Here is a 10,599-nt window from a genome sequence, read left to right on the forward strand (position 1 = left end):
TTGCAGCAGATGAAGTGCTAGGAATATGTTTTAGATAAATGTGTTATTTCTTCCCTATTTCTTTAGCTGTGACTTGTTGCCAGTAGTAAGATGAGGAAGTTCAACAAGTGTAAAAACTAACTTGTTAGTGATGCATTATGAACTCCACCTTCTAACAGCTGCTAACTTGGACTCTTTTTGATTTAAGACTTCCAAAATTGTCTCTCGTATTGACTTAGATTTTTCAGTAGATGTTGAATTGGTGTCTTGTGTGTCTGTGTTTGGGAGCAATCTGCATGAAGTACAGAGAAGGAAGAATAATTGTTAATCTACTAACCAGGTTTCTGGATTGATTTTTTTTGTTTTCTTTGAAAATACAGCTTCAATTTCTTAGGGTGTTTCATTTACTCCTTAATGGTGGCTCATTTCCCCACAATTGCAGAAAACTCATATATGTGATTGCTTACCCGGCCTCACTAGAACATTCCTGCGTTGAAATTAGGAGTACTGAAAACTAGGACATAATCTCTAAAACTGTGGATTATTTTGTGGACATCCGCCTAGTCCAGTACTTGCTACATTCATTCTTTGGCATTTCTCTGAAGTCCCTCCTTCTGTATAGTTAGCTGAATTCTGCCCATAACAACTTTGAAAAGATACAGAGAGGCATCCAGTGTGAATAGTGTTTCATTGGTATTGGTTTACGTTATCGGAATATAAATTTGGTGCCAGGGTACGTAGGTACAGGGTACCTATCATAAAGCATTTTGTCTTCACTCATGTTGCTTCTATTCTGAAATATCAAATCTCTGAATTACAGCTCTATTTATTTTAAGGAACTCAGAGTGCCTTACAAGTCTCATTCTGAAACAAGACAATTGTAAACAGCAACAAAAACCTAAATTAAGGTTTTGCCTGATGCCTTAAAGAGCAGCTACGGGTTTTCTTTTTGTACATTTTTAGGTCTAGGTGTAAGGTTAGGGCTTAAGTAGAGGAGAAAAGCAGTACAAGGAAGCCAGGAGTCAAAAATCAACATCCAGTGCACTTTGCGGCTACACTATCAAAGTGTAAGGAATCGCAGGAGGTACATACTACAAGTCAGTACAGTTCTGGCGATTTAATGTTGTTGTATAGAAGCCATGAATGTTCAGATGTCCATTTGTTTTATGGCAGGATTGAAGTCAGCCTCTTCCTGTTATTTGATCAGTAATATGAATGAAAAGTTTGTTCTGAAACTGTGCTTATGTATGTGTGACCCTTTTCAGTTCCGTTTTTTTTTTTCTGTTTCTGGGGGTTTTTAGGTGGCTTCCTTAGCTGGGCCTGGAGGACAAGTGGAGATAGAACAGAATTTTCTAAACAACAAATTGAAGACAATCACTGCATACTTTGGTGACCTAATCCGAAGAGCTGCCTCTCAAGCACCAGTTTCAAATGACATCCAGGGAGGGAGTGTGATGTAATGGTTACAAATCAAGCAGTTCAGAAGACCTGGGTTTCATTCACGTTTACCCGGAACTAATTTTGTGGTCTCCGAGTGATTTTTCAACATATAAAATAAAATAGATACGGCTTGGGCATCTGTAAAGGTGTTGTAGAGAAGAATCTGTTGGCCATAAAATGGTTTGAGATTAGCTCCGATTATTTTCACGCTTTCTGGGATGTAAAGTGCTTGTCTTTTTGTTTAATATTCTCATTTACATTTCAATATATCTTTTTGTAATATATCTGTTGTTAATTGCTGTAATTCAATTGTGAAACTTTTGACAATGTTGTTTATATCCTGCTTTTTTATAATTACAGTGAAAGAAAGAGAACATTTGCGTGCCTCAATTACCCTAAATTTTATCATCCTCAGTCACTTTTCATCCCCTGACCACCCATTCTGAAAAACATATTCAGACACAAATGCAACGAAAGACACTCAGATGTATAGGAAACCAGGGACACAAACATACTGGCCCAAACATAAGAGCATCAGAAATACCATCACTGAGTTAGACCAGTTGTCCAGCCAGCCCAGGATTCTGGGTTTGAGCAGAGGAACCATGAACTGATGATCCTTCTTGACATCCATCCTGGTATTTATGTTTAGGTCATACAGCGTCCTTAATCTTTCCATCTGTGATCTTAGAACTGATGCTAATGTCGGCTGCTGGGTGACGAGGTGTTTCATTGGGGTTTTTTTGTTTGTTTTTGTTTTTTTAATTGACCACTTTCAAGCTTCCCTAGGTTACTCTTTATCCTGGTGTGGAATTGGATGAACAAAAATTCCACAGACTTCCTGATGTTACCTTTGCCTTTCTAGACCCCCCAGTGTTTTCAGTCTTATCCTTAAATGGAGCTTCTCCATTCCCTGTCATTTTGATTGTCCCCTGTGTTCTTCATTACACCTGCTCCACATACATAGATAACAAGGGAATCAACATCAGACACAGATTGGAGACTGATAAACATGGATACATCCCTAAGAATGCAGATATTGAAATACACCTGGTAAGAATTACACGTATGTAGAAAAACTCTTGCATAAGGAGACTCAAACAGAGATATGGATGCCTGTTCCGGAAGGTGCGCATGGAGAACGTTGTTAGGCAACTAGGGAAAGTTTGTCTGGCAGTGTGTGTCATTTGGGAAAGAGAGGCCCTAGAAAAGCAGCGTGGCTCAATGGAAAAAGCCCCTGCTTGGGAGTCAGAGGTCATGGGTTCAAATCCCGGCTCCACCAATTGTCAGCTGTGTGACCTTGGGCAAGTCACTTAGCTTCTCTGGGCCTCAGTTACCTCATCTGTAAAATGGAGTTGAAGACTTGTGAGCCCCACGTGGCATAACCTGATCACCTTGAATCCTCCCCAGCGCTTAGAACAGTGCTTTGCACATAGTAAGTGCTTAGCAAATGCCATCATTATTATGTTGAAAGAAATTGTACAATGTTGAAACCAGTGAATGCTACAATAATAATTTTCCTTAATGGGTGTCTTGATGTAGGACAATTAAGTGTAAATATGAAAATGGAGACATTCTTCATAGTCATAAACTGTGAGCTCATGAGAACTATTTCTACAAAAATGTTCCCACAAAATCAGCTGGGAATGAAGACCTGCGTAGTCAAGGTGGGATTGGGGGTAGGGCACTTGGAAATATTTTTTTTCTTAAAGCAGTGTTTAAAAAATGTAACTTCATTTAGACCCATGATAATCCATTTCAGTTTACTGAATATAACTCATCTTGTTAAAACAGGTTTCTTCTTTTAGGCCCAGTGAAGTTCTTTTCAGGAATGAGCAAGTGCCTCGCTGCTTCTCACCCTGCTAACCCGTTTGATGGCTCCATTTTTCCAGGTAAACTGAGCCCTGAATGTAGCAAAAATGCACATACATTCATTTAAAAAAATTGTACTTTTTTTTTTTAGTAAGTAGTCACGAAGATCTGGGGGCTTTTTATAAAATGAGTTTTCCAACTCAACCTAAAGTAAGGGTTGTGCCTTTTTGGAAGAGAGGGCTTGTCAGGGGATTGACCAGCCTAGCGAATATTAGGATCCTGCCAAAGGTTTTATCTTGGCTCGGGATTGGAACCCGGCATGTGATTAGGGAACAGGATTTTGTTTTGCTGGGAACAACTTTCCAACTCTCACCTCAGTCGTAAATATCCTGTACCTCAGCTCTGCGTTTCATCAGTCAGTAAATCAGTGGCATTCATGAAGCACCTGTGAATGGTATGCCCCGCAATGATCACATGGCAAGAGACGATCCCTGCCCACATGGAGCTTATGATCTAATGGGGACAGATGGACAAAACTGATCTTCAAATAGTGAGGTTAAGGGGAAGAAAATGAATAAAAAAAGTAGGAGCCAGGATGAAATATCAAAACAAGTAATTGAATGTGCAGTTGAATATATATGTACAGTAATTGATCAGGGAAGGTGTCCTGGTGGAAGTGGAATTTTTAGGAAGGCTGTGGTCTTGTAGAGAGGTGATTGTGGAGTTGTAGACTGCAGGAACTGCATGAGGAAGGTGAGAGTCGAGAACAGGGCGTAAGTGGACGTTGGGAGTGGCAGGTGAAAAGAGCTGATAGATGAGATGAAGAAAGCCCCTAGAGTTCTGAAGCCAGTGGTGAGGAGTTTTTGTTTATTGTGCAGGGAGATGGGCAGCCATTAGTGGTTTCGAGAAGCAGCGTGGCTCAATGGAAAGAGCCCGGGCTTGGGAGTCAGAGGTCATGGGTTCTAATCCTGCTCCGCCACTTGTCAGCTGTGTGACTTTTAAGTCACTTAACTTCTCTGTGCCTCAGTTCCCTCATCCATAAAATGGGGATGAAGACTGTGAGCCCCACGTGGGACAACCTGGTTTACCTTGTATCCCCCCCAGCGCTTAGAACAGTGCTTGGCACATAGCACTTCACAAGTACCACAATTATTATTATTCGGAGGAGCGGAGGGGTGGGTGATAAGGGACATTTCAGAAAGATGATTCAGACAGCAGCATGGAGTTTAGACTGAAGCTGGTAGAGTAGAGCCTAAAGTCTCTAATAGCAAGAATTTAACCAGGATGTTGGTGGTTTGGGTGGAGAGGAAAAACAGATCCATCCTGTTACTGGAGTGACCCTGGAACCTGTACCCACAAGGGTGGCCTGAATTTTGAATCCAACCTCTCTCCATCTCCTAAAGCTTCCAAAGGCCTTCTCATCTCTCCAAGGAGCCCCAGCTAAATTTCCCTCCAACAGGTACTCTTCTATTCTCTGTATTGCAGTCCACAGCGTTAGCTATCAGACCCTCATCCAAGAATAACATGGGAGCATGAGCCCCTGGGAATGGACCTTGAGGTCCATACAGGTCTAACAGGGCAAGCTCAGCTGGGCTCAATTTAGACCAAATACTTGACCAAAGATGCCAATATAAAAAAAAAATTATCCCAAATATCTGAACTCACTTCAGTCCTGTGCATTCCACGCAACTGGGCTTTACTTATCAGTCCCCTTTCTAGAATGACATAAAGTGCCATTCTGAGCACAAATGTCTTCCATCTACTTCTAGAGATAATACTCTAGACTTGCCATAAGCTTCTCTGTAACCTGTTTGGCTTGGGTCAGTCAGAAATTGGGCTCTTAAATGCTTTTGCAACAGTGGAGGCATGGCAGGACTTCACCATGATTCAGAAATTTCATCGTGAACCAAGTGACACTTAAAGTAGCCCATCATAGTACCAGCAGGTGAAACAGCAACTGGGTTTTGTAACTGGGAACCCTGAACTAGGGTCCAGGTTGGATTGGAAAAAATAGTTCAGTGCTGGATGGATGGAGTTCTCATCAGGCTGCCGAGCCCCGTAGGGATAGAAATGGCCCAACTGTTGTTTCAATATTCTGGGAAAGAGGGGGACTGATGGGCAGTGGGGATGAGTCAGTGGTCGAGCATTTGGGAGAGACACATCTACTTTGTTGATAATGTTAGGGGGAACTCCCTGAATTATCCGAGTGACCGGGTTCTTAGCTAATTAGAGTCTAGTATGGAGTGGGGTGGAGAAATAAAGAAATCCCTCAATAATAATAATAATAATGGCATTTGTTAAGCGCTTACTATATGCCAAGCACTGTTCTAAGCACTGGGGTAGATACAAGGTAAGCAGGTTGTCCCACTTGGGGCTCACAGTCTTAATCCCCGTTTTACACATGAACACAGAGGTGTGATATTGATTTTAACTAGATTTTAAGTTAAGCACAGAGAAGTTAAGTGACTTGCCCAAAGTCACACAGCTGAAAAGCGGCGGAGCAGGGTTCAGAACCCACGACCTCTGACTCCCAAGCCTGGGCTCTTTCCGCTAAGCCACGCTGCTTCCACTTGCCGAGTGTGAAGAGACGGGCTCAAATGTGCAGGCACCTGATTGTGAGACCAGTTAAAAGAAAGCCCCAAATCAAATGGACATTGCAGTCCTCCTGCCATTATTCCATAAGCATCCATTGGCATTATCAAGATTAACCGTGCTTAAATGGGGCAGAGAAATACTGGTTTTCAATCTCGTTTTCACTGGGCTAAAACTGAGTATTGACTCACACTGTCCTTAGTAATGGGTGGCATCTGCTTAGGTTCTTGTGACTTTTTTTTCCAACCGTGTTGTAAACACAATAAAATAGTTTTCACCACTGGACTTTTTACCAAGTATGGCAAAGAAATGGGCCCAGGATATGTTTGTGGACCCATAGCAAGTGACAAAAGAAAGAACAGTTTCTCTGGCATGTGTTCCAGTGCTTGTAGAGAAAATACAAGAGGTAGTTTGAAGGGCTTCCTCTCTGTGGGGTGGCAATACCACTTGTCTTTCAGGCCATCCCGTTACTGTGGCTGAGAACATCCAAGGGAACTGGAGTTGATTTGTTTTCTTTTTTACTGGGCAATTACAGCAGAATTTTTCCAGTTCATCTGCAGGAGATCTGGGTCATCGGTTGGGAACTGATGAGGGAAGTGGTTTGGTGCTGCCCTGAACCCAGTGTTGTACAGCAAATGTCAGGCTGTAAGTATAGGGACTACTGTAAATTGGAGAAGTAGTGTTCTTGAAGAACCTCAATTCATGAGAGAGTCAATGGATGAGAACACAGATGGGTTGAATGACACCATGACTGACATCTTGTAATACAGATTCCTGTATTATGCTTTACATATTCCATTTCACTTTTATTGCTCTACGTTGCCCAAACCACAAGGTACTGTATGCTGCTATAGTACAATAAGGCTGAAACAGAGCTTGATAAGTATTATCAATATCACACCTTGATTGATAATAATAATAATAATAATAATAATGGTATTAAGTGCTTACTATGTGCCAAGCACTGTTTTAGGTGCGTGTGCACAACATTTGTTCCTACGTCAAATCTATTACGTCAGCATTTGGATTGTGTTATATCAGGTGGGAAGATGGGTCCCTTATTTTTCCCATCATGTGATCTCCAAATTATGTAAACACAGATTTTAGGGAAATTGGGTGTAAGCAATTAACAGTAGAAAGAGAAAACAGGAGATGAATAAAAAGCATTGATTGATTCCAAATCTCCCTCTGATTGACCTAATTTTGCATTTGATTAATCTGAGGGCCAGAGAACTGACTAGCAGAATGACTTGGACAGCTAGACAGTAACTTATCCAAAGAGGGATCTTAATCATCCACCCAGAGCCCAATACTCTCTTCATTCAATTTTTTCCATTTTGAGTATATGCCCTGAAGTGTCCCTTCAAACTAAGCGGATGAAACATTTAGCCTGTCTTGAGGATCTGGACCTGTAATCTTTTAAGGCTCCATCCCCCTCAGATTCTGTGAAAATTATATTTAGTACTTCTCTCAAAACATTAAAGGGCCTGATGTCAAATCCAGAGTCCTGTTGGGCCATCAGTTTTCAATTCCTTTTTTGAGTGGAGTATTGTACAAGTTTAATATAATTTGGAACCACAAGGACACGATTCACATCCTAATCTAGACCTTTTAAAGCCACTGATCTTGAAGTCAGAATGAATCCATCTTCAAGACCAAGTCATCTTTAATGGTAGTCCAAATTGAGTTCTAAGTCTAGCTTCTGGGACAGTCTTATTAACTGAATTTCATGTTTGTAGTTAATGTTGGGCCATATACAGAGCACAAAAAAGCTTTCCCTGGTTGCTCTTTGCCTTTACTCTTCCCTCATCTCATCTGTTACCCTCCTCTCCTCCCTTACGGTCCTCAGTACTCTTCAAATTTTACCTTAAGATGTCCTTAGTCATTTAAAGTGAGAGAGAAAATCTGAATCACAATTAAACTAGGATTTGCTCCTTTCCCACTTATTCTAAACTAGCCTCAAGCCATAGTTTGTAAAACCAAAGGGCAATGAAGATCTCCTCTTGAAACAGGAGCAGCCTGGACCTCCTGGACCCTGCAGGCCTGAGCAGATTTTTTTGGCCCGAGTTGTTTGGATCTCCCGTTCAGTGAGTTGGTTTGATCAGCCAAAGAGAGTGAACTTGCATTTATGCCATTTCAGCCCTTCAAGTTTTTAATTGAGTTTGCTCCTTGCTCAGAGAGATTTCCATTCAACGATCATTCTTTTCATCATCCTGGCTGACAGAAAAAGCAAACCCTCTTGTTCCATCTTCTTTTGGCCCAATAGAGAAATTGAGGTTGCTCCCGTCACACAATGCACGAGAACCAACTTCAAGAATAGACTGCGGGATTCCTGATTTCAAATCCAGTATCCTAAGACCCAGGAAGCACTTCCTTTTTCTAATCATTTCCCTTTCATGGACCATTTCTCCTTTCCGATCCTGAGGACAGCAACAGCCAGTAGCTTGAAGAGTAATGTGTTTGTCTTGGTTGAGAAAAGTTCTAGAATGACAAATGACATAGGCTAATTTTTGCCTCTTTTTTTTTCCTTGAAGATGATTTGTATGTACATTATTTGAATTATGAATGTCATGAGTTTACTGTGCCTCTCACAGTTAAGTGCCCTGGTGTGGGTGTTTTGGGCTCTGGTCAGGGTATTATGGAGGTAGGATTGCTGCCAAGTGGGCCTAAAGGGTAAGTGAGGAAAAATACAGGAGTAAATAGTAGCAAGAGTTACCTGTTTGACCAGTAGTTATGTGGTTTGTACTTTCTATTTTTTCTTGAACTAATTATTCTCGATTGCCTCTTGTGTGAGGGGAAAAATGAGGGTAATCAAGAGAGTCTATTTGGAAGAAGCAAGGTACTTTGGCTGATGGGTGGCAAGAGAGAGGGAGACGTGGGAGAGAAGAGAGAATCTCATATGGGGCCACATGAAGATCCCACAGGATTTCAGAGCTCCCACAGGGACAGTCATTTGGCCAGTGGCAGATAGGAAGAAAGGAACAGACTGGACTGAAAGAGTGAGAAAGAGAGGGAGTGCATGATCCCGACGCTAACTGCAGCAGACCCTAAGGATTACCAGATGGGAAAGTTATTGTAGGAATTGGAATGTCCTCACATTGACTACCAATCCAAAGTCAATAAAATCCTGGCTTCCATTTGGCTTTGGCCAGTTGACGTTGTATCTCTGACATGCACTAATTATACCTGGAAAGATTAAATATCCAGATCAAGTTTAGTAATAATAATTGTGGGTTTTGTTAAGCTTTTATGACATGCCAGGCACTGTACTAAGCGCTGAGGTGGATACAAGTATTGTGTTGGGCACAGTCTCTGTCCCGCATGGGGCTCGCCGTCTTAATCCCCGTTTTACAGGTGAAATGACTGAGGCACAGAGAAGGGAAGTGACTTACCAAGGCCACACAGCAGACAAGTGGCAGAGTCAGGATTAGAACTCATGACCTGATTTCCAGGCCTGTGCTCTATCCACTAGGCAATGCTGCTTCCGTTGTTTCCATTTGTCCAGCTACTTCCTTTAATACAGGATGATCTCCTTTCTTCCTTCTTTCCTTTTATAGTGCAGGCATCCTTGACCCAATATTTCCCATCTTTTTCCATCACTATGTTACCTCCACTTTGCCCTATCCCTTCTATTCTCATTAGTCAGAGTTTGGCTCTTTTACTCTGACCTTCTGTACTGCCACTTCCTTTTTCTCTCTTTGCCCAAACAATTGAAACATTTCAAAGCCAATCCCTGGGTACACAATTCATTCAATTACTTTATATTCCATTGACGTCCACAGCACACCCAGAGTTGTTCATAATTCAAAGCCATTCGGTAATTCAGAACATTTAAGAAAGCAGCCAACCTTAGTGGAGACCTAAATCTCAGTGGATTGAAAATTAAAGAACTCAAGCCAAAGCTGTCCGGGCAACCAAAGGAAAGCTATTGGCAAGCAGCTTTTGGAGTTTGAGATCTCTGAATTTTCCCTGAAACCCAGGGGTTTAACTATTTTTATTAGAAAAAATATTTGTAACAAAAAGCCACAGGCAGATATTTTTTTTCTGTCCCCCTCATAAGATTGTAAGCGCCTTACGGGGAATGTGTATTGCCTCTTTTTATACTTTCCCAATTCCCTAATCTAGAGCCATTCATTCAGTAAGTATCACTAATACTTTTTGGGAAATACTTTGTGAGAAATACTAATACTTTTGGAGAAACAGTAGAGAAATTCTTCTAAGTAGCCATTTCTATTTATAGAAAAGAAAATAAGCCAGCAATGACAATGGACAGTCATTCTCTGGCTGGATCCAGTAGACTCAGTTGACATTTATTTGGCACTAGTCACTGGCTTTAGTTATTGGGTAAGTGTTTAAACCGTCTGACTAATGTAAACAGTTGGTGCTAGGATCTTAGCACCATGGTGCTAATGTCCCATAAAATGATACAAAGAGATAGCAGCTTTGGACTTTCCAAACCCAATTGACCATTTTCCTCTCATTCAAAGCTCCTTAGCATTACAAGAGGAGTTAGTTGCCCTGTGGGTTATATTTCAAATGTATCTTCCATCTGAAAGGAGAAGAGCAGGATCTTCTTAGCTATTGTTCCGCAGTCCCCCGGCCCGCAAAGCTTATCTGAGAGTAATATTTGTAATTAACTTGAGCTTTGAGTTACTGTAGGTGAGATCTTCTGCCTAACAGTATGTGGAAATGTAGGTGATACAGATCAGTCAGAAAGCTGTGGCTTTTTTTCCATCTATACTACTGTGTCCAGCTGCGCACCCTCCTCCCCAAACT

At 41.4% G+C, this 10,599-nt stretch overlaps 1 protein-coding gene across 1 annotated transcript in view; it reads left to right on the forward strand.

Annotated features, from left to right (window-relative positions):
- TGS1 (trimethylguanosine synthase 1) overlaps positions 1–1,793 on the forward strand; it is a 46,867-nt gene extending 45,074 nt beyond the window's left edge. The window contains exon 13 of the mRNA XM_038766660.1: positions 1,281–1,793. Within this exon, the coding sequence (XP_038622588.1) occupies positions 1,281–1,439 (159 nt within the window). The 3' untranslated portion in view covers positions 1,440–1,793. The remainder of the gene's footprint in view (positions 1–1,280) is intronic.
- Positions 1,794–10,599: the final 8,806 nt, after the last annotated feature.

Source organism: Tachyglossus aculeatus, chromosome 25 (genome assembly GCF_015852505.1).
Source record: "Tachyglossus aculeatus isolate mTacAcu1 chromosome 25, mTacAcu1.pri, whole genome shotgun sequence".
Classification (NCBI taxonomy): domain Eukaryota; kingdom Metazoa; phylum Chordata; class Mammalia; order Monotremata; family Tachyglossidae; genus Tachyglossus; species Tachyglossus aculeatus.